Source organism: Mus pahari, chromosome 13 (genome assembly GCF_900095145.1).
Source record: "Mus pahari chromosome 13, PAHARI_EIJ_v1.1, whole genome shotgun sequence".
NCBI lineage: Eukaryota > Metazoa > Chordata > Mammalia > Rodentia > Muridae > Mus > Mus pahari.
This window is the reverse complement of record NC_034602.1, coordinates 95,710,495-95,734,517: the sequence shown is the minus strand read 5'-3', so window position 1 is coordinate 95,734,517 and position 24,023 is coordinate 95,710,495. Positions and strand designations below refer to the sequence as shown.

Here is a 24,023-nt window from a genome sequence, read left to right as displayed (position 1 = left end):
CACCCGACTGCTCTTCCGAAGGTCTGGAGTTCAAATCCCAGCAACCACATGGTGGCTCACAACCATCCGTAACAAGATCTGACACCCTCTTCTGGAGTGTCTGAGGACAGCTACAGTGTACTCACATATAATAAATAAATAAATCTTAAAAAAAAAAAAAAAAAAAAAGAATTACAGCTGTTACTTCCCTAGCTCCCAGTACTTACTGAAATAATTCTTAGCCTAATGGCATAGTTAGAATTCATGTCACTGGAGGTCTATGGTAAGAAGTGTTTCTAAGCTGTATGAATGCTTGCAGTAGCAAGATCTTTGTTGTTCTTTTGAGACAGTGGCTCACTTTGTAGGTCAGCTGGCCTTGAACTCTGGCAGTCTTCCTAACTTCACTTATACTAGGATTAAAAGTATGTGTCACCGTGTCTGGCTTCCTCCCTTTTTCTAAATACAGTGTTTGTTCCTTTTCAGTACTTACTCAGAGGACAGGATACTCCCATCTCCTCCAGGTCCTTGCTCTATTCATATTGCTTCTGGATTTTATCCGTAACTTCTGTTTAGCATTTTAATCACCTTTATTTATTCTGTATGCTAGCACCCACAGACAGGCCATCAGGCTCGATGACGTCCTTGCCCACAGTCATCTCACAAGCCCTTTCTTTGTCTTACTTGTGATATGGCCTTATTGTGTAGCCCAGAATAATCTGCAGTTCACTATTCTCCTGCCTGTTCCTCCTTGGTGCTGGAATCACAGGTGTTTGCCACCTGGCCTCTTTAAGCTCTCTTTATTTTATTTTTTTTATGCTAAGAAGGTAATTTTGCATTGACACTTAAAAGTGACAAAACAAAACCAGCATAGCATTCCACTTTGCTTTTTATAAAATGTAATTCTAAAGGAATAGTTTATAGGCATTAGCTTAGCTCATATCATATTTTAAGTACCTTTTTTTCAACCAGGAAAATATTCAGATTTATAGAAAAATAGATTAGATTGATAAATATCCATATTTTGTATCTAGCTTTAACAGTTATTAATACTTTGCCATATTTATTTTCCTTCTTAGAAATTATAAAGCAAAAGTACAGAAACCATGATGCCTTATTCTCTGCTACTTCAGTATTTGTGGTATAAAACAGTTGCTTGCTTCCCTTGCTATGTGACTTTCACTTCTTAACCGTGATGGTGTGTGTCCAGTGCATGCATCGGGTGTTGTTGCCATGAACTGTATCACACGTGTGGACTACATCTACATTTCCCTGTCTTGACCTCTTTCCCACTCCACCCAGTCCACCGCTCTGCTGTTTGTTTCTCATGTAACATTTGTTTCCAGTTATACCTCGAGGAGAAGTAAAGAGATGTGTTTTATGTTAATATGTTCTTTGTTGTTGCTGGCCTTTTAGTACAGGGCTTCTGTGTGTAGCCCTGGCTGTTCTGGAATTAGCTCTGTAGGCAAGGCTGGCCTCAGACTCAGAGATCTGCCTGCCTCTGCCTCTCATGCCTGGCTAACATGTCCTTTTAAATTAAGTAATTTAATAACTACTTTTGAATATACCTTTAATTTTCTCTCTTATTTTTAGACTTGAAAAAGAATACACTACAATAAAAACAAAAGAAATGGAAGAGCAAGGTGAAATTAAAGTAAGCATTACAGGACTTTTCAAATTGCTGAAGATAAATTTTTTCAAGCCAGAAATTTGGTAGTAGAGAAATTTGTATTTATTGGGATCTTCCTGTGGTTGGAAGTAGGATGGTGTGAGTGAAGTTCCTCTCCCTCTCGTGTGAGAAGAAGTAGCTCTTTCCCTGCCTTGGCCTGCTCCTCCGCAGAAGAAAGCATAGCTGTGGAAACTGCATTCTTCTGAAACATTTGTAAAACTTGCTGAGAAAGTGTTTGCTGTATTGTGCAGTTGAGAGCAGAGTGACGTGAGGTTGGCGGTACAGAACAAAGGCTGAGCTAGTTGGGCCTATTATGGCGTGGCAGCATTCCTTGGCCATATAAATTTATAGATTTTAAGGCCTTTTATGCTGTGATATTTATTATGTGAATGGAAATTGGTATAGTTTAAGCAACAATTTGACATTTTCCCTATGAACATTCATATTTAAAGTTTATTCTTTGTTCAACTAATATTTGAATACCAGTTATGTTGTTAGTATCTGTAGGAGACAAGAGATGTTAAAATAAGAATATTATAAGCTAGTCTGGAGATAAGGCTCAGCGGAGAAGGGCACTAGCTGCTTTTCTAGAGGACCACGGCTCAATTCCCTGAACCCACATGGTGGCTCTTGACTGTCTGTATCTCCATTTCCAAGGCAATCCAGCACCTTCTTTTGAACTCCTTGGGCACCATACACATGTGGCACACAAATAATACATTCAGTCAAAACTCATATCAGAAAATTAAAATAAATCTTAAGAGAAAAAGTATAAGCCATTATAAATGGAGGAAACCAAGGCTGTATATTTATTACATTTAATGTGTAGAGTTGCGTTTCAGCGAGAATGATGACTGTGATTGTTTCCTTTGCCTTGCCTTCTTACTCAATGTGTGATAATCTACCAGTTCCTTACAGTCATTGCTTATAAAAAGTGCCATACTCTCAACACCGTTACTTAGGGACCTGCTGTTTTCTCTCTCAAGAATCCTTGCAAACAAACTTTCTTTTTCCTTGGCAGAGGCTACGCACAGAAAATAGGCTTTTAAAACAGCGCATTGAAACATTAGAAAAAGTAAGTAAATGACTATTGCAAGTCTTCTGAATGATTATTGTTTATAACAGATCTTTACAGAATTTGGAGTGTAGCTCACCTAAGATGTGGTGCTGACCTCAGCTTCCCTAGCTACACCCATGGTAATGTTTAACTGAAGTTATTGTTAGAGTTTAGAGTAATGTACCAATATCCTTTACTTTCTTCTCGTGGAACCTCTAGAAAGTGTGACTTAGTTGGGAGTAAGTACATTCAGACAGGATGTTTTAAAGATGAATTCCAAACATGCCCTGTCTTTTTAGCCACATGTTGAACATGGCAGTCAGTGTTTTTTTTTTGTTGTTGTTGTTGTTTTGGGTTTTGTTTTTTTTGAGACAGGGTTCCTCTGTGTCCAGTCAGTGGTTCTTAATGTGTGTAACAAACAGCTTTACATTTAGACAAAGTGACTGGTTCGTTTTCATGTTGATTTTCAACACCAGATACTTTTATAACTCTTTGGTTGTTTGAATTGACTTGATATCCTCTCACTAGCTTTTCCTTCCTGTTTCATATAAGATAACTAGAAAGCAAAAAAGTTTTCATATTTTTCTTACTCTGACTTTGATAGACTGTCTTTTGTAGTGGTATTTTAAAGAATGAATTGGTTAATGTAATTTAAGAGTCTTCTTACAGTAGGCATGTTGCATGCACAAAGTTCTGATTCAATTCCAGCACTGGAGATGGAGATGCACATTCATAATCCTAGCACTTGGGCTGTGGTGGTTGGAGGGCCAGAAGTTCAGAGTTATCCTTAGCTACGTTGTGAGTTTCAGGCCAACCTAGCATACATGTTTTGAGACTGTGTTTCAAAAGCAAAAACAACACAAGAATTCCCCTTGACTGAAAGCAGCCAGATTCAGAAGCTTTTTTTTTTTTTTTTTTTTTTTTTGTTTGTTTCTTTCAGAAGCTTTTTTAAAGCTAAAGGTTCAGAGTAAATTGGTTGAGTCTGGCACTCAGGATACTACCAAGTTTATTTAAAATCTCTCTGAAAATTCTTAGCTAAATATCCAAAAGAGAAATAACTAGAAAGGGGGATAGTTTCCATTGTTTGTCTCTTATTCTAGAAGCCTTCATGATTTTATTATACTAAGTAGTGTTGCAGAAGAACAAGATATCCATTACAGGTTTGTTGATGGTTTAATGGTTTTATACTTTATATCAAGTCAAATATAGTTCTTCTTATGAGATTGTTTCAAAGCAGCCTGGAAGGCAACTTTACTTTTTGATGATTGCACATATATATTGAGTTTATTAATTGTATTTCCCTGAACTCACTAAACACCCAGCTTGCAGTAAAATGCGTAGCTTTAAGTGACTGTCACCATTAGAGTTTGATACTTTCATAGAGAAAGCATTACTTCATCAGACCTTTGGATCTAAGAGGATAGTTTGAGTTTTGTGTCTAGAAAGGTGAGTAGCTGTTTTCCACTGGCATCTGACCTCAGGTTTTGACTTCACCTTTAGAATTCTATAAGTATTTAGGTCTCTCTTGAAATCCTGAACCAAAAAATGTTCATCCTGGATTATTTAGAGTTTAAGTTAAGTTTCTGAATTTCTGTTGTTAGCTCCCTGTTTCTCTGATGCTTACCATACACCCAGTTGCTGCCATGTTTGTGAATGGAATTTTTCTGACTCATATCCCTTTGTCCCTTTCATGGAAGTGGTTTGATGATATGATTTGCCTAAAGGCTGGAGAGATAACTCAGTGGTTAAGAGCACTGACTACTTTTCCAAAGGTCCTGAGTTCAATTCCCAGCAACCACATGGTATCTCACAACCATCTGTAAAGGGATCTGATGCCCTCTTCTGGTGTATCTGGAAATAGCTACAGTGTACTCATATGATTTGGCCTAAAAAAAATAAAGATTTAAAAGTATATTTTCAAGAAGAAATACTTGTTCGTCTCTAGTATTGAAACATTTGTCTCTTTTAGAGACATGATTATATGGAATTGGTTCCTATTTTGATATTTTTTTGAGATTTAAAAATAAAAACATTTTATTAAAAATAAGTTTTAATCTAAATTTCCATTTTAATGAGCAGTGAAAAGTAGATGGAATTTGGGTGTGGATGTTTCTTCTTATTCCTAATTTTACCACTTTGATTTTCTGTCTTTTATATTTCTATCTAAATTTTTCCTTTTGTAGGAAAGTGCTTCCTTGGCAGATAGATTGATACAGGTATAGTTTTTTATTTTTAATTTTAGTGTTTTTGCTAACCTCTAAGGAATCCTAAACTTAGAAATCCATACTTTATGCATGCAATTTTACATGCATTTTTCTAGAAATAATTCTTTGGGCTGGCATATGGCTGTATACTTAATGTTTTGATAAACGTATCATCATTAATTGGGTGCCTATCTCTGCACGTTTTAAAGCTAACCTTATTTTTAAAGTATTTATTTTAAATGGCAAACAGTGGGTTCTATGACATTAACCACTGTTCATTGACATTTTAGCTCTGCATGTACAACTCAGTAATATTGCATGAATTACATTTTTTAATCGGTTTAAAAGAAAAATTATTCTTAAGACTATCAGATGAAATTTTCATTTAGTTTCCTCAAATTTGCTAGAGCAAAATAACAAACTTCTAGCTAATAATTACCTAGGCTATTCTGTTCTTTGAGGTGTTTTTTTTTTTAACATGTCAGAAAAATAACTAAACCTCACAAGGCGGTCTGTCTTGAATCTATTCTAAATTGCTTTATACACACAAAACAATTATGTCCTAAGGGACAAGTGACCAGAGCCCAGGAGGCTGAGGAAAACTACCTCATAAAACGGGAGTTGGCCACCATCAAACAACAGACTGATGCGGCCAGGGCTAAGCTGGAGCAGGCTGAAAGCACCATCAGGGAGCTCCGGCACCACCGCCACTGGGTAAGGAGTCTGCTGGAGCGCGTCTTGCCTTCCCTGTAGGTCACTGTGAACGCACAGCTCCAGGGGAACCATTAAGCACTCCCTGTGTGTTCTGTAATTCAGAAGGGTCATACTATGGCCACAAAGATAGATTCCTGTGCTTTTCTGTCTGTGGTTTTGTTAGAAATAGATAATATTTTCTTTTATGTTATACTCCAAGTCCTAGAAAATTAGCAATATGCAGTGCTTTGTATATTTTCAGAGATTTCTCTTACAGGAGGTAATCCTGACATCTAGTTTTTGATCCTTGTAAAGATGAAGTTAGTACTCAGAATTTAGAATATGTGCATTTAAAATTTTCATAATGTTGACAGTTTATATTTCATGAAATATTCTAGCTTAGACTTCCTATATCAGAACACTGAATTATGGATTAAAATGTATACTTACATTTACTTGAAGAGGAGACAAGTTGTCAAACAGGGAGAGTAATTCTTAAAAAAATACGAATTGCATCAACCTAAAGGTATGAACAGCCACTGATTATATAGCTAGCCCCGAGTATTGTCTTAGTCAGGGTTTCTTTTGCTGTGATGAAACACCGTGACCAAAAGCAATGTGGGGAGTAGAGGGTTTATTTGGTTTGTGCTTTCATGGCACTGTCTTATAATAGAAGGAAGTCAGGACAGGAACTCAAACACGGCAGGAACCTGGAGACAGGAGTTGATGCAGAGTCTGTGGAGGAAGGTTTCCTTTTGGCTTGCTCTCATGACTTCCTCAGCCTGCTTTCTTACAGAACTCAAGACCACAACCTAAAGATGGCACCACCCACAATGGGCTGGGCTCTTCCGAATCAATTTCTAACTAAGAAAACGCCCTACAGGTTTGCCTACAGCCTGATCTTACTGAGGCATTTTCTCAATTGGCATTCCCTCCTTGCAGATGACTCTAGCTGTGTTAAGCTGACATAAAAACTAGCTGGCACAGGTGTCTTAAAATTGAGACATAATTTCCCATTCTAACAATCAGAGTAAGGCAAGCGTAAAGGAATTGTGAGGATTAGAAGAAAAAAAAAAAAGCTTAACAGCTTTATAAGGAAGTTGTTGCTTCTGTTCTCAAGTAGGAACTGGAGGAAGAGAAAGCCTGTCAAAACTACAATTCTAAAGAAACCAGAACAGCAGATAGAATGACTACAAAGTGGGCATTACTTTACTCAGTAAAACTAAGAAACATCATTATTTGTATTCAAAAGTTAAAGACTAAAAGAAAAAAGGGCAGTGAAAGCCATAAACATGTTTTTTTTTCCTATTAGTGAAGGCAGTTAAGAAAAATATAAAAAGTATGTTAAAGTAATATTGAAAGGATCACAACTGCAGTAGTTTGTTCTGCCTTTATGTGAGATTTAGGTAATAACAAGGCGTGAAATAGAAAAATAGAATTCTTAGCAATGAAATGGAAATGAGCTGTTAGTGGGGTGCTGTTTGTTTGGAAGGAATGCCTGTTCTCATGCTTGCATGAGCACCAGCTGCAGTTCTAATGCATTAAAGTTGTGAGGCATAGATGACAGCTAATGCTGACACCTCAGCGTGACAGTGAACCGAGTGGACAGAGTGCTGGTTTACAGCCAGAGTCACCTGGGCTGACAAGAACGAGCAGATATTTACTTCAGAGTTTATTTCCCTTTCTGCACAAAGAGGATGAACTCTTAAATTACAGTAAATTGTAGATCATAGAAATAAAGCTATGAGGATATACTGAATAAGTGAAATTTAGCAGCATAGCTTTGAGTGAACTTCCAAGCTCAAGTTTTATATCTAAGATATTAAAATGCCTTGCAAAATTATTGTAGAAATAGTAGAAATTGCATTCTTAGGAAATGAGAGATGCAGCAGACTTTAATGTAGACACATGTGTTTCTCACAGAAAACAATAAGTGAAAATTAGGTCTGTGAATATGGTCTTGTTTATGATTCTATAAGAATTCTTAGAAATCTATTTTGTGTCTTAGTGAGTTAATTTGCTGTGTCAAGACAAACATGTTATTTTGTAGCAATAGCTACAGTTTTATAAGTAATTCTATAAGTTTTTGTTAGTTTTTTCTAGTCAAGACAGAAATTAAAATGAAAATAGTAAATGTAAATGGCCAAGTATCTAGAAATGATTATGTCTCTGTGAGAAGGTATCAGAGGGCTTTGTTGCTTACTCCTGTGCAACATTTTAGAGTGCCCATATGCATGGTACATTATATGTGAACTATTTTAAAAATAAACTGCCCTCAAAATTAAGATTCATTTATCTTACCAGTGTCATATGTTCCAAAATTATGAGAGATTTTAATTGAGAGAGAATCAGAATCTTATCCATTGCATTTTTTGACAGAAGAAATACTTTTCAAAGTAGTGCATATGCAAGTGATGGGAAGTAAGTACAGTTATTGCTGATTTGCTTATAGTCTTCCTTTAAGTACAAGTTTATGAATGTTTGACCTCTCATGGTCAGTGCTTACAATCCACACTCCAGCAGGAGGTAATGAGTTTCTAGTACATCTTCCTTCTGCCACTATCCACTCCTGCCATCTTCGTAGCGCTTTCTATGCTGTGAAGAGCTTTAGGTTCTAGTCCTATTTTGCTAACTGTAATCTTTGATATTTAATGCACTTTTGTTTGGTTTCAGAAACGATTTAAGTAGAGGTAGACCATTTTAAGTCTCTTTCTCTCTATTTTTTTTTTAAACATAATTTGTGAAATTTAAGTATGAAATTTGATGTGTTTAAATGTAGAGGGGTTGTATAATCACCACAATAAAAATGACAATTTTCATCACTCTCAGAATGTGTTGGGTTACAGTTCATTTTCTACCCTCAGCAGTCTGTGCCTCAGTACTTTGGACTTTTCTTGAACTTTCCATGAGTGAATTGTAAGTCAGATTAAAAGTTTCTTTTAATTACCACACACATTTACTTTTATTTATATGTTGTTATTTTTTTTATTGTGATAAGACAGATACAACATAAAATTTACCAATTCAGTCTGTTGAGGTTGTTTCCATTGCTTGTAAACATTACCACTCTTATAAAAATTCTAATGGTTTTATACTCTGTAGTCTTTAAATAACAAATAAGCTTAACATAGTGAAAAGGCTTACAAAACAATGTGACACATTTAGTCAGTGTGGTTATAGTGAATATATACTGATAGGGACCTGGAGAGGTGGCTAAGTGGTTAAAAACACTTGTTCTTCATAGAGGACCCAGGTTTGATTCCCAGCACCCACACAGCAGCTTGCAACCAACTGCGATTCCAGTTCCAACTCCTTCTTCTGGTTTCTTTGGGCACCTCACATGCATACATAAATGTAGGCAAACATGTAACTATAACTAAAACAATACTAGTAAGAACACTAATAAAAAAACATGTGCTTACAGAAGCACACAGTTCTGTGATGGAACAGCAGGATGATCAGGGTATGTAGGGTCAGAGGGAAGCAAGTGGAAACTCCTGCAGGGCTGGGCTTGGACATACCTCAGTGCAGTGAATGCTTGTCTATAGAATAAAGAGGAAATGCAGTGTGAACTGAAGCAGAGTAGGTAGTGGTCTGGAATAGAGAAATGAGCTCCAACACACTTTTAGTCTTTAAATACCTCATCTCAGTAGCTGGTAAAAGCCAGTCGATGACCCTCATTATTGAGTAGAAAACCAAAGAGTTCTGTTGCCACTTTGAACTCATGGGCATTTATAAAACAAGAGTCCAAGAACAGCCGAGTACAATTCCTAAGTGTGAGAGGAATGTTTATACATACACATATTCTGGTCACAAACCCTAAAATACTATGTTTAATACCTCATATACATATAATGTGTTTGGATCTCTTAAAAATTTGAAAGAATTAAATTATTTTCTTTGACCCTATTAGCGTTCAGTTAGAGATTAGTAATAGAGGGGTTAGAAAGATGGCTCAGAGGTTTAAAGCATTCACTATTCAATGGAACCTGGGATAAATGCTCAGTGGGAATAGCAGTTTGTTTGTAATTTTAGGACTTGGAAGAGGGACATGGGATCCTTGAAGCAAGCTCACAAAAAAATTAGTAATAGACTTCCCAAATGGTTTGACATTAATACATTTTTAACATTTGAGTGTGTGGGGGGGTCTGAAAGGAAACTGGAATATATTCATAATTATCTGAAGACACAACATATGAACATGTGTGAGCTCCATCTACCACCATGCTTAGTAGAGAAATTTAAAATGTTTGTGTTATGTGAGGCACTAATTTTTAAAACAATAATTTGTTTTGCCCTTAAAAATATAGATTCATGAGAGTAAATTGAACTTAAAGCAAGCAAAAAGAAATGAAAAAAGAAAAGAAAAAAGAAAGAAAAAATTGAGTGAAAAAAGGAAAGAGAACATGGCAGTTCCTAGGTATGGTAGAAAAGAAAGTTTATTGTAGATAAAAAGGAGAGTATAGGCAGAGACAGGGCCATCTGGGAGAGTCCAGAGTAGACAGAGTCAGACCAGATTGAACTGGGCCATAGAGGAGTTGGGGGGAAGAGAGGGGAGTTAGGTATAGCAGCCAGGAGGTCAAAAGGTACAAAGAGAGCAGGTAACGAAGATGGTTGGATTCTATAAGGAAGAGCAGCAGCTCAGCGCACTGGACTGGAAAGTTCAGGGTAAGGAACAGGGTATGCTATCTAGGAGGGTTGGGGCTGAGGCATTCTGGGAGAACCTGGAGACCAGGTCTACTTAGATATGTGAAATAGGCACCTTATCCATTTTTCCTGGGGTTTGCAACTTAACAGAAATCGAATAGAAAGCTACACAGACAAAGTGAAGAGCGTCAGTGTAACCACAAGCTGAGTCTGTGAAATGATGAGTGAAGTTACTAGGCCTCTGTCTAGAGTGACTGAAGAAGGGGGAGAGACAGTAACTGGTATCCGAAGTACCAGTGACCGTTGCAGATAGGACTCAATTGTTTTATTTCATATTCTGAATTTTTCTGATTCTTTCCCATTGTATCATTGTGTTTTCTATAAACTAGATTCAATTAGACATTTAGATGAGAGAGAACAGTGTAGAATTCATTTTGTTTTTAATCAGAAGCTGAGTTGTGTCCTAGACCAGTGTTGAATTTTGTTTCTAGGCTTAGATTGGTACTGTAGCCTCCCTTGTAAAGATGTGACTTGATCTTTGCAACTGTTAAGTAATCTCTTAGGAATACTTTTGTACCAAATAACTACAGCTATTTCTTGGTATCTGTAGGATGATTGGTTTTAGGAATTCCTGTGTATGCTTAAATCTGTGTCTCTTCAAATTCCTACATAGCATGACATCATATTAGCATATGCCCACTATACATCCTTCTGTGTACTTCAAATATTTCTAAGTTACTTATGCCTAATTCTATGTGATAAACAGATGAATAGTTATTATACCATATTACTTAAAAAATATCAAGAAAAAAAATTGATGTGGGTTTGTTTGTAAAATTTTCCATCCTTGGATTGTGTCTAAAAATATGGAACTCACCAATGTGGTGTGGTCTGTCTATATAATTCATATGTCTCTTATCTAAAGGACATGTAAAGTTAATTATTACATTAATTTTCCAAAGTGATGGTTTTTATATTCTCTGATTTGTTCTGCACTTATTAGTGTTCCTTTGAAAGAACTGGTTCCTATCTTTTCTCCTTTGACCTTTTTTCCTTCCCAGCCCCATATGAGAGCCTCCTGTATGACTCTAGGCTTATAGACTTTTGTTTATTCAACATTTCATTTCATTTTTAATGGTTTAATGCAGTTAGTATAATGATATGTCATGTTCATTTAAATTTAAAAGGTGTAAGACTTATCTTCTAAATTATTGAAAGTTGGAATTTTTCTAAATAATTTGAGAAAATGTGCTTAATATCACATAGGAATTCTATATACCTGACTTAACCAGTGGGTCAGTTTTCCTGATAAAACTGAAAAATAGTTGAAATGTCTTTTAAAAATCCACCACTGGGTGACTTTACACATTTAATCTTTCCTTCCTTCCTTCCTTTCTTTCTTTCTTTCTTTCTTTCTTTCTTTCTTTCTTTCTTTCTTTCTTTCTTTCTTTCGGGTGCTATGCATTGAATCCAGGGTTTTATGCGTGTTAAGCACATTTACTAACTGCACCACATTCCAACCTCTTACAAATTCTTAAGATTGGTCAGTATGTATAAATCTGGGCAGAACTTTTAAAAGTACTGTTAAGCTGGGTGTGGTGGCGCACGCCTTTAATCCCAACACTCGGGAGGCAGAGGCGGGCGGATTTCTGAGTTCGAGGCCAGCCTGGTCTACAGAGTGAGTTCCAGGACAGCCAGGGCTACACAGAGAAACCCTGTCTCGAAAAAACAAAACAGAACAAAACAACAACAAAAAAGTACTGTTGAGGGGTTCAGCAGTTACAAATACTTACTACTCTTTCAGAGGACCCAGTTCAATTCCCATTACCTACATCTAGCTGTTCATAACTGCCTGTAGCTCCACCTTCAGAATATCTGATGTCCTCTTCTGGTCTGTGAGAGGATGCGCACATGTGTTATAGATTCTTAGACACTCACATATGCATGTAAATTTAAAAATAATAATCTTTTAAGAATAGGGTTATTTTGGCTTTGCTCTAAAGGTTAAATATTTCATATTTACATGTAATTTTTAAATTTTTAATAACAAATAAGAGGTCACCAAAGTGAGAATCTTTTTCTTAGCATATCTTTGTCATTAACAGCAATTAAAAATAACTAGAGATAAATTTTCATTTTAAAGGATTTATGCGATTTTTCTGATATTTAAAGGAAATAATACTTCAATGATAGGTATATTTTGATAGCCTTGAGATCTGACCTCAGGGCTTCATACAGCTGGACACATGCTCTGTCACCTAGTTGTGTCCCTAGCCCTGTTTTTACATTTTTGTCTTGATACATGGTCTCACTAAGTTGTACATAGTAACTCTTTAGCCCAAACTAGCTTTAAATGTTTGATTCTCCTCTTAGTTCCCAGCTGCTTTAGTTTATAGGTATGTGCCACTATGCCTGGTTAAAAAGCAGCAGCAACAGCAACAGCCAAAATCCCTGGCCATTTCAGTCATGTAGGGCATGATGGCTGTGGCCATCTCTGGGTGCCATGTGCTAGAGGAGGTCAAAATGTTACAGAAGTCTGCTCTGGACTACTCTTACTTTAAAAAATTTTTTTTTAATTCCAGATGCTTATGAATGTTATAGTCACATGTACTGTTTTACTGTTTTGTCTTGTACTTTCATTTATTATTACATATTTTGTCTTAAGTATAAATTAAAAACATTGTATCATTTTAAAAATTAACTCTAAATTGCTAGAGGATGTTTGATAAAATAGGTTATTTTTGTGGCATATAACTTCTATATCTCATGTCTCACACAATTTTCTAACATAGGATTTGCTTGTAGGTAAGCCTAAAGTTAATTAATTAATCAAGTAAATACTATCTGCTTATTAACTGTAAGAAGCGCTGTTCAGTTTTTTCTGTCCCTGCCACTGCTGCTATAGGATATATAGAGAACTTTTACATTACTTTCACACTTACTTATTTGAGTTATGAGAAATGCTATAAAAGAGAAGATTCCAGAGTTGTATGGCTTCCTTTATAAAGGATATGTAAATGTATAAGGTATCTTTTGTTTGTTAGATTTTTCTTTCTTTGGAGGCAGGGTCTCTCTGTGGATGTGTAATATCTTGAACTTATGAGAACAGCACTGTTACCATGAGATGTGTGTGTGCACACATGTGCACGTGCACACTCATGGCTTGCCATAGGCTTTTGAAACCTGAAAGCCCATCCCTAATGATTCACTTCCTCCAACAAAGCAACACCTCCTAATCCTTATAATCCTTTCAAGTAGTGCCACTCCTTGGTGACTAAGCATTCAAATATGTGAGCCATAGGGGTCATTCTTATTCAAACCACCGTAAGTGCTATGTAAAATTAGTGTTTGAAAGAGTTACATAGATTTTCCTTTTTAGATTAGAATCTTTTCATTTACTATACAGAATGAACATTTCTATTCTGAGTGTACAAAATGTTCTGAAACTTTTTGAGCACTATTCTCATGCTGTAAAATTTCTGGAGTTTGGAGCATTTTGGAATGTGGATCTTAATTTTAAGAGATGATCTACTGTTAAAAAATCTATGCGAAAATTCTCAGATCTCAAATCTAAAGAACTTATCTATATTTCAGGTAAAGGATTAGCCATTCTTTGTAAGAAGTATCCCCAAATACACACACATTTTCACTGTCTCATTTAATTCAAGATAGAAGCAGAGAACTTCATCACATACTTGCAGCTTTTTTTTTTTTTTGCAGAAGACTACTTGAGATTGAAAAGCAGAGCCATGTACTGAAAAATCATTCTGACAATGTCCTTGGGATAGGGTTTGCTGGGATCACAGGATCATGAAGAGATTCATTTACTGAACTTGATACAAATGTAGGGGAGCCATTTTCTGTTTATTGTGGACTGAAATAAATGGGTCCTTTTCTGACTACCGGTTATTAGAATTGTGGTAGTTGTCGTGTAGTAAAAACAAAGTATGTGTATATCCAGGTTACTAATTTGAATATTAAATGCAGTCTTCAGGACCTTTTTATAGTAAGAATTCTGTGTCTATGTTTCAATTTATAAAAATTCCAAGCTTTATGTCATTCAGTTTGTGACATGTTGATAATTTTATTGATAAAAACTTGTTTTAGTAGTTCTTTAGTGTTCCAGTATATGGTTGAAGTAATTTGTTTCTGTCAGGTTGAGGATTCTGCTTTCTTTTTTAAAATTTTATTTATTTATTCTTCTCTCATACTATATACCCCAACTACAGCCTCCCTTCCGTCCCATCCTTCCAGCCCCTTTTCCTCCGACTCCCAGGTCCACCGCTCCTCTGTTTCCCTTCAGAAAACAACATGCCTCCCAGGGATAGCAACCAGACTTGGCATAACAAGATGCAGGAAGATAGGCATAACCCTCATATCAAGGCTGGACAAGGCATCCTGTAGAAGAAAAAAGGGCCCACAAGCAGGCAGAAGAGTCATAGAAACCTCCACTCCCCTTGTTAGGAGTCCAACAAAATCCCCAAGCTAGAGAAGCACAGAATGTATGCAGAGGCCTGGTGCAGACTCATGCAGCCGTCATGGTTGGCACTTCAAAACGTCTCTGTGAGCTCCGCTGAGTTGGTTCTGCCAGCCATGGTGTTCCTGACTCCTCTGACTCCTACAGTCTTCCCGCCTCTTCTTCTGTGGAGGAGGATTCTATTTGGATGTGAGCCATTTGAGCTTTATGTTTTCTTAGAGCTTTCCTAATACAGGGTATTGGCAAGCTGACTTGAGCAGACCTTATCAGAACTACATCTTAAGAACTAACAATATTGGTAATGTCCACAGAATAACTATGATTTCTTTAATGCATATGGTACCTTTAGCTTGGCTGAGGTCATTCTGAAAGAGTATATTTTGTTTGATAAGGTGCTTACTAAGGATGGTTGCAGATGAACTTTCTCTATAAGCATTATTTTAATAGATCCAGAATTACTAGAGGTGACATGTTGGTTAAAGTGCCTTAGATTGAATTAGGCCTAGTGACACAGGCAGGAAGAACAAGTTCAGTTCTTATCTGACCACTTAGTGGGGCTAAGGTGCCCTGTGATGTAGCTTAGTGATGGGAAGCTTGCCTAGGTACACAGCCTTGAGGTCAGTCACCGCGACTAGAAGGAGGCCATTTGTACATCTGTTAGGAAAATGGACAGAACGCCAAGAGTTTTATAAAATTGAAATGCTTTCACCAAAGCATTCAATCATTTTTAATAGTTTTAATTTGATATTTATTTTATTTCTAATGTAGAGTAGAAAGACCATTCTTCACCCAAAACAGTTTACTTTGGAGATTGTTCACTATAGCTCTTAAATTTTGGAGTTGCCAGTTTTTTAATTACCTGAGTTAAGTCTAAAGTGATAGCTATATGATGTATGCGTATATTATGTGTACACACACAGAGAGTGAAGGATTAGATATTCTCCCTCCTATCTCCTTTCTTCTTTTTTTAGATAGGAGCTCACTATATATCTCAGTCTGGTGTGGAACTCATGATTCTCCTGCCTCAGCTTCTAAAACGAGTAAATGAGTGCTGGGATCACTTATGTACACCAGCACCTCAGCTTAATTATATATTTATTGCTTTTACACTACAGCTTTTATATGTACTGGGCTTTAAGAAAATATAAGTGGCCACATTGGTGTGCGTGCGTGCGTGTGTGTGTGTGTGTGTAAAAGTGCCATACCTCTGTGGTTTATTTCTTTGTGTAGCATCTGTTCTTTTTTTTTTTTTCCCTAAGAGTAATCTATGCAGATATTTTAAAGAAATTGACATCTTTAAAGCAAATACAATTTACCTTCCTTAGGATTTAAGATGCTTCACCTTATCCACTGTTGTCAATTTTTACTTTCAATGCATTAAAAATAGATTTAAAAAAAGATTATTTATTGTTATATCTAAGTACACTGTAGCTGTCTTCAGACACACCAGAAGAGGGTGTCAGATCCCATTACAGATGGTTGTGAGCCACCTTGTGGATGCTGGGATTTGAACTTAGGACCTCTGGAAGAGCAGTCAGTGCTCTTAACTGCTGAGCCATCTCTCTAGCCCCCAAAATAGAATTTTTAAGGCTTTGTATGTTCCTGTAATCTACCATGTGAGTAAATATGCAGTCTAAGAAATTGTATTATCAATACTGAAAAGAATAAAAGGGAAATTAATGTTTTTTCTTACCTCAGTGTATTTAAAATATTAACAACATCCAATCAACATAAAAATCATTTTGTTATTTTTTTATGTATCTATTTAATTTTATACTTTTGGTGGTGCTGGGGGTTGAACTCAAGGGACAGACGTGCACTAAAAACGAGTTGTGTCTTTTGTTTATAACCACACTCCACAAGGATTATGTATGTTTCAGGGACTAAGTGGTTGCATAAGGCTAATGTCTACTGTTTTGTACAGATCATGTCTATCTATAGAGTCAGAATAAATTCTTAGTGTCTTGATAAGTGGACAGAAAAAAGACAGGCACTTTATATGAACATTGAGGAATGTAATAGTTTGTTACCAAAACCAAAAAATATGATAACTGGAACTACTGAAACTAACCTCCCGGGGGCTGGTGAGATGGCTCAGTGGGTAAGAGCATTGACTGTCCTTCCAAAGGTCCTGAGTTCAAATCCCCAGTAACCACATGGTGGTTCACAACCACCTATAATGAGACCTGATACCCTCTTCTGGAGTGTCTGAAGACAGCTACAGTGTACTTACATATAATAAATAAATAAATCTTAAAAAAAAAAAAAAAAGCCTCTCCCCCCCCCCCCCCCCCCCCCCCCTCTCTCTCTCTCTCTCTCTCTCTCTCTCTTTCTCTCTCTCTATCCTCTCAGCTCATTTGTTGGGATAATGAATAATTTGAAATACTGGATATAATTTTACTTTTTAGTTGCTCATAATACCCAAGTTAAATAATTATTTTTACTCTTTGTATATATTTACACATTTGTGTTTCCATGAATTTTTTCAGTATATTTTCATAATCTTTAGCATAAATGCAGTTCCACCTACAACGAAGATTTCGTGCTGCAGCTGGAGAAGGAATTGGTTCAAGCCAGACTGAGTGAAGCCGAGTCTCAGTGTGCACTGAAGGAGATGCAGGATAAAGTGTTGGATATAGAGAAGGTAAGAGACTCCATAAATAGTACCTGCTTCTCAACCTGAGGGAGATGTGCTAGATACTTGTTAAGTACTTATTAAAGAGTTGAATTGGACTTGATGATTTTTACACACAAGGAACTATGAGTATTAGTTGTTGAATCAGCAAGTACGGAAATGTTGCTAGTTGGCATAGTGCCTCCTAGAATGCATAAGGTCCTGGGTTCACCCTGCAGCACACAAAACCAGGTATGGGGCACACACTTATGATCCCACCACTTGGGATGTGGAGGGAAGCTCAAGGTTAGTCTTGACTACCTGGTTAGTGTGAGGTCAGCTGATGTGCATGAGACCCTGTCTAAAGAGAGAGTAGATAGGCAGAAAATAAACAGAACCTTAAGGCTGCCAATTCAGAAAATCCTTTACTGTGTCAGTGAGTTCAGGGTTATTCTCTGTCTCCTCTTCAATCTGATTCAGGGTATCTGGTCTTTACATTGAGGACTTTGGTCCATTTGGGGTTGAGCAAATATAAATTTGTGCAGTGATAAATATGGATCTATTTGCATCTTTCTTTAAGCAGCCATTCAGTGATCAACGATTTGTTGAAGATGCTCTTTTCTCCAATGTCTAATTTTGGATTATTAAAAATCAGGCATCCATAGGTGTGCAGACTTGTATCTGGAGCTCACGTTTGATTCTGCTGACTTAGCTGGTTTAGTTGATCAGTGTGTCTGCTTTCTTGTCAGCACTATGCTACTTTTACTATTACAGCCGAGTAGTCACCTTAACCTCTAGCAGTTCATCTGTTGTTCAGTCCTGCTTCAGCTATTCCTGGATTTTTGTGTTCCCATACAAAACTGGAGATTGAGTTTCAATTTCTCTGAAGAATTGTGTTGGAATTTTAATGGGAATTGCATTGAATCTGTAGATTGCTCTTAGTAAGATGTCCACTTTTACTATATTAATTCTGCCAGTCCATGAGCATGAGAGATCATTTCATCTTTTGAGGTCTTCAGTTAAGTGTGCCAGCTCTTCTTTGTTACTTTGATACAACTCTATGTTCTATATTTAAGAATATGAATAGAGATGCATTCTATCCCCAGAATCTGCATGGTAGAAGGAAAGAGGGCTTATTCTCCAGCCTCCACACATGAATGCATGTATACAAACAGGACAACACAACTAATTTTTAAAAAAATCTCAATTTTTCTTTTACTTTAGAAGAACAACTCATTTCCTGATGAGAATAACATTGCAAGGCTTCAGGAGGAACTCATTGCTGTGAAGCTGAGGGAAGCCGAAGCCATTATGGGTTTGAAAGAACTTCGACAGCAAGTCAGAGACTTAGAAGAGCACTGGCAGGTATGTCAGGCCTGACATCTTTCTGAAAGGAACTAAAACCGATGTACTTAGTTTGTGTGAATTTGAAATAGCTGGTAATGAAGAATCTTGCTTTGTGTCACGATTGAGACACCCCCAAATCCTCCCAGACACATCCTTTGCCTTCCTTCCCACCTTCAGGTCCTCCTTTTTCTAAAGTCACTGGTGCAGTTTGTGCTGCCCATATACTTATGGGTATGGGGTCACCCATTTGAGCATGATTGATCTAACAGGAGCCACATTTTTTGTTCTTTTGAGACAGGGGTCTCTGTGTAGCCTTGGCTGTCTTGGAACTCGCTCTGTATACCAGGCTGTCCTTGAACTCAGAAATCTGCCTGCCTCTGCCTCCCAAGTGCTGGGATTAAAGGCGTGTGCCACCACTGCCTGACTGAGGGGCCACGTTCTTAAAGAAAACTGACTGTCTTATTCTGGAGCAACTGTCAGGAGCTCAAGAACTTGCCCTGCTTCATGCTGGAATGCTCTCTGGCTTAATTATACAGCTGCTGAGAGCTCAGGAGTGCAGTGGTCCTGTCATGCCCAGAAGACACTGCTGTGCCCTGGTCTTCCCCAATCACTGGCTTCAGGCTTTTCCATCCTTTCTTCACAGTGGTCCCCAGGCCTTGCTGGGAGGGAGTGTGACACAGATGCCTCCTTTATGGCTGAGCTGTCCATATGATCACTTGCCAGTTTCTGTGTTAGCTACAACCCACTGCATGGGGAAATTTGTCTGATAAATTGCACTAACCTATGGTATAGAAATGGAACTTACGGTAAGTACTTCTCAGCACAGGCCTGGGCGACTCTTTTGAATGGAATCGGGCTGATTCATTGCCGCGTCTCCGAGCCAGGTCCTTGTTGAGTGTGAGGCGCTGCCCTTGCCGCCGCGTCACCACAAGGCCAGGAGAGAGAGGAGAAACTACTTGTGAAAAATTGTATCTGCCAGAATTAGCAAGACTTGGAGTTAATAACAAATTTGTCAAATTCAACAAATTGAAGTTTAACACTGTAAGAATTACAGTTACTGAACAGAAAAAAAAAAAAAAGAAATGGAACTTACATTTTTGATTGTGAACCTAGTCTTTAACTGCTGAACCATCTCTTCAGCCCTAGAAATGGAACTCAGAGGGCAATTTGATAGTCTTCATTTATCAAACAAAGATTTTCTTTACTATTAGGTACATTGTTGGAAAGTGTGAAACACCTGAAGGGGATACCAATGTATATATGTAATTTTTTAACTTCTTTTGAAAATGCTTAAAATAAATACCGCTTTAGGTATATTCCCACAAATGTATCTACTTGTGAGAGAAATTAGTTAAGGAACAAAATGTAGCAGTCTGTAAGACAGAAAGGAATGAGTTTTTAAAAAGTAGGTACTGGGGTGGTGAAGCACACACCTTTAATTCCAGCCCTTAGGAGGCAGACGCAATCAGATTGATGAGTTTGAGGCCAGCCTGGTCTACAGAATGACTTCCAGGACAGCCAGGGCTACACAGAAAAACCCTATCTTCACAACCTCCCCCCCTAAAAAATAACCCTATACAGTTTCAGAATGATGGTCTTGTTTTGAATGGGGTGGGAGGAGTGGGGAACTAGGGGAGGTTGAAGAGGTGGGAGGATGGGAAGAGAGATCTAGTAAACGTTGCAATTGGTCTTTGAGGGGTCCTGTGAGATGGCTCAGTGGGGGGAGACAGTTGAAAAAGGCCTCAGAGAACCTGAGTTGAGTGCCCTGGATTCACACTGTGAAAGAGAACTGACTCTTGCAGGTTGTCCTCTGAGCTCCATGTATGTGCTATGGAGTATTCCCACCCCAAGCCAGTGAGTACATATAATTTTAGAAGAACATGGCTTTTAAAAAGTGAATTTTGAAAAATACCTAGGTTTGCAGCAGTTTAAATTAAGCTGGGCATGGTGGTGTGTATCTGGAATCCCACCCCTTAGGAGGTCTGAGACAGGAAGAGCATATGCGCAGTCAACCAGGTGTACTAGTTACAAAGCAAAAACTTCTCTTAACAAACAGTGCTTACACACGTGCTCTGTAAAGGTAACTCATCCTCTGTAGAGTACTTGTTGTGATATAATAATGTTTTATGCTTTAGCGTCACTTAGCTCGAACTTCTGGAAGATGGAAAGACCCACCCAAGAAAAATGCTGTGAATGAGTTACAGGATGAGCTGATGAGCATTCGCCTTAGAGAAGCGGAAACACAGGCAGAAATAAGAGAGATGAAGCAAAGGATGATGGAAATGGAGACACAGGTATGGTGGGCAGGCCCAGGTGGGTGGAAAGCAGCTCAAAGTCTTACACAGTTGTTTTCTCAAAAATAACAGTGACTATAAACGAATACTATAAAGTTATGAAGAGTGAAAAATGTAGGTTTTAAATGGAAAGTTTGAATGCCATGCCACTGTGTTTAAGGGAGTGGTAAGTGAATCAGGTTCGGTGTGGTGTAATCCTTAGAACTGACAAAAAAGCTGAGGTCTAGACAGTAGTTTCTAATCCTCAGGAGACAGCTAAAACCTACCGATTGCTGTCTGCTCCTGATCTTTTAAGACAGCGTCTGTTATCAAACCTGGAGCTCCAGCAACTTACCATTGTTGTTGTTTGTTTGTTTGTTTCAGTTAAGTGGCTGGCTAGCAACTTCAGTCTGTCTGTGTAAGTAACCCTAGGGTTACAAATGTGAGCCCACCTTTTATATGAGTGTTGGGGATCTAAACTCAGGTCTTAGTTCACGCTTGTACAGCAGGCGCTCTCACTGAGCCATTGCTTCAGTACTGTTTGGTTTGTTTTAGCTTTGTTTTTGTGGATTATTATTATTATTATTAGAGACAAAGCTGTGCTGTATCCCTGGCTTCTCACTCACTCTTTTGCCTGTATTGGCCTCAAACTAATGACAGGTAATGCCCCAGCCTCCCAGTGCTGGCATTATAGGCAGAAACATTTTTTTCCTCAGAGATATAATCTCTGCTTTGACCCTTCAATAAAATCGAAATAAGCTAGACTTTTGGGCTTATTAGTAAAACTCATAGGGTTGCCTTATTGCACAAATTAAGAAGGAAAGTTTATGTAGAGCAAGATTCCTCAACTTGAATATTTTTTAAACCTTTGAGCAAGAAATTATTTGTTTTATTTATCTAGCCTGTGCATTATAGGATGTCTAGCAGCATCCTGGCTCTGCCTCCCAGATGGTTTTCTCTGTCATGACTAAAACTGTCTCCATACATTTCCAGTAGAGAACCACGTGTCCACTACAATGCGCATTCTGCCTTTTCAAGTGTATAGTGTGATCCCGAGTAATCAAGTCTCCTCATGTTCCCTTTTCTGCATTAAATCCCTATCTTAAATATATTTGGCCTAAGATGTGCAAATCATTTTGTTTATAAAACCTGTTATATTGTAAAGGTAAATTTGGCTTTTTTGAATTACATTCTTCTGAGCTATATTTCACATAAGGTTGTCCTGTGGGATCCATGGGGCAGATTACAGAATCTCTGCTAGAACTGAAATCTTCAGATGCTCAAGTTCCTTAAATAAAATGGTTTATTATTTTTATATAATATTTGTAATAATATATGTATATACATTCTCCAGTATACTTTAAACCATCCTTAGGTACAAGGCCTAATATAGCATTAATAAAAATAATTTTTATGCTATACTGTTTAGGGAATAATAAAAGTCTGCACATGTGCAGTACAGATCCACTTTCAAAAACTTCAGTCCTTAGCAGTGTGAATTCATGGATACATAGGAAGGGTAGCCAAGCATGTGATTGGTTTTCAGAGGATCTCTTCAGTCAGTAGGGGGCATAGTCTACTCATGTGTCACTTTGTATTCCAGTGAACAAATATTCTATGTCAGGCACCATAAAGTGAATAAGCAGTCTTTAGGATAAACATATCTTGTTTCTTATCATCTAATTGCTTTAAAAAGTTTTATTGAAATTAAAAATATGGAAGAGGCTAAAATTAGGAAAAATAGAAATTAGATTTTATAGTGGAAAGTTTTATTTTATGAGTAAAATTTATATCTTTATATAAGCTTATATATGATAATTATATATATATATATGTATATATATATATATATATATACACACACATACTATAAGATAATTCAATTTCTGTGTCATCCTAAGGCTACTTCTGCACACTGGTTTGTCTCTTGTTATGTATTTCTGTCTCTCCTTGCTTTGTCACATGCTTTGTAAATTTTTGCACACATTTTCATGTGCCCCAACAAGCATACACCAAGAAAGATTGGTTATCTTGAAACAGACATCCATAGTATGGGGAAGGGGATAGATAGCAGCGATTGGGTATCTTGTATAGGGCAATAAATAACTAACATAAATAGTTTTTGTGCCTATCAATGGGTACACATTTCCCTCTGCCAGGCCTTTCATGTGGCAGGTTTGAGTTAATACTGTCAGATGGGCTGAGCTGAGTTTTGCTCTGTGGTTATGCGAAGTGCACTTCAGGGTTCAAATTCCTTTGGCATTACCTCATTTTCAGAATGAGGGCTGGTTTCCCAGACAGCTTTTGTTCTGTCTTTATTCTGTATCATATCCTAGAATCGGGGCTGGAGTCTGCAGTATTCCCTATTGTTGCAGGGAATCAGAGGGGCAAGGGTACTTCCTGATAATCAGCTAAGGCCGAGCCTCCATTTTGCTTTTGTATCAGAGGTATTTGGAAATGCTTGCCTGGCTAAACGTATTCTAAAGGCGGTAATTATATCTTATTTTAAACAGGCCCTCAGAAGAACTTGCTGTGTTCATGAATGTTACATATTATTTTGTACACAGCTTGTAACCTCTGGATGATTGGGTACCGCTGTGGTCATCTGTGCTCAGTGCTCATTTGATTTGGTCTGTCTAATCTTCTGTTTATTCTGACTGCTGCATCTTTCCTTCTTTTCCTCCTTGTATTTCGTTGTTGGAAGAATTCTTTGCAGCAGTATTGAAGGAACATCCCTCTGAAATAGAGTTATTTGCTTCACTGGTAGCACATAAGACAAAGCTTATAGATTTTTTTTTTGTATAAATGATATATTGAGGTCTAAAATTTTCAGTATTTCTAGCATTTTGAAGCAGGATCTCATGTAGCCCAGGCTAACCTCAAACTCACTACAAAGACAAAGCCAGTCTAGAACTCCTGACCTTCTTGCATCTACCTTCTAAATACTGGGATTGCAGGCGTGGGCGACAACGCCTGGCTAATGTGTTGGTTAAGAGTTTGTAATATTCTTTTGGAGAATTCAGGTTTTTTTCTTTTAAAGATTTTCCTCCTCCTCCTCCTCCTCCT

General features: G+C 37.5%; 1 protein-coding gene across 4 annotated transcripts in view; it reads left to right on the top strand.

Moving 5' to 3' along the window:
* The window catches only part of Evi5 (ecotropic viral integration site 5), a 127,916-nt gene that overhangs the window by 62,687 nt on the left and 41,206 nt on the right, over nt 1-24,023 (top strand). For 3 of the 4 annotated variants that reach the window (XM_029545075.1, XM_029545077.1, XM_029545076.1), the window contains 7 exons: nt 1,570-1,630; nt 2,667-2,720; nt 4,886-4,918; nt 5,474-5,620; nt 17,233-17,367; nt 18,562-18,702; nt 20,820-20,978. In XM_029545075.1, the coding sequence (XP_029400935.1) occupies nt 1,570-1,630; nt 2,667-2,720; nt 4,886-4,918; nt 5,474-5,620; nt 17,233-17,367; nt 18,562-18,702; nt 20,820-20,978 (730 nt within the window). The remainder of the gene's footprint in view (nt 1-1,569; nt 1,631-2,666; nt 2,721-4,885; nt 4,919-5,473; nt 5,621-17,232; nt 17,368-18,561; nt 18,703-20,819; nt 20,979-24,023) is intronic. The other variant, XM_029545078.1, reaches the window with a different exon arrangement.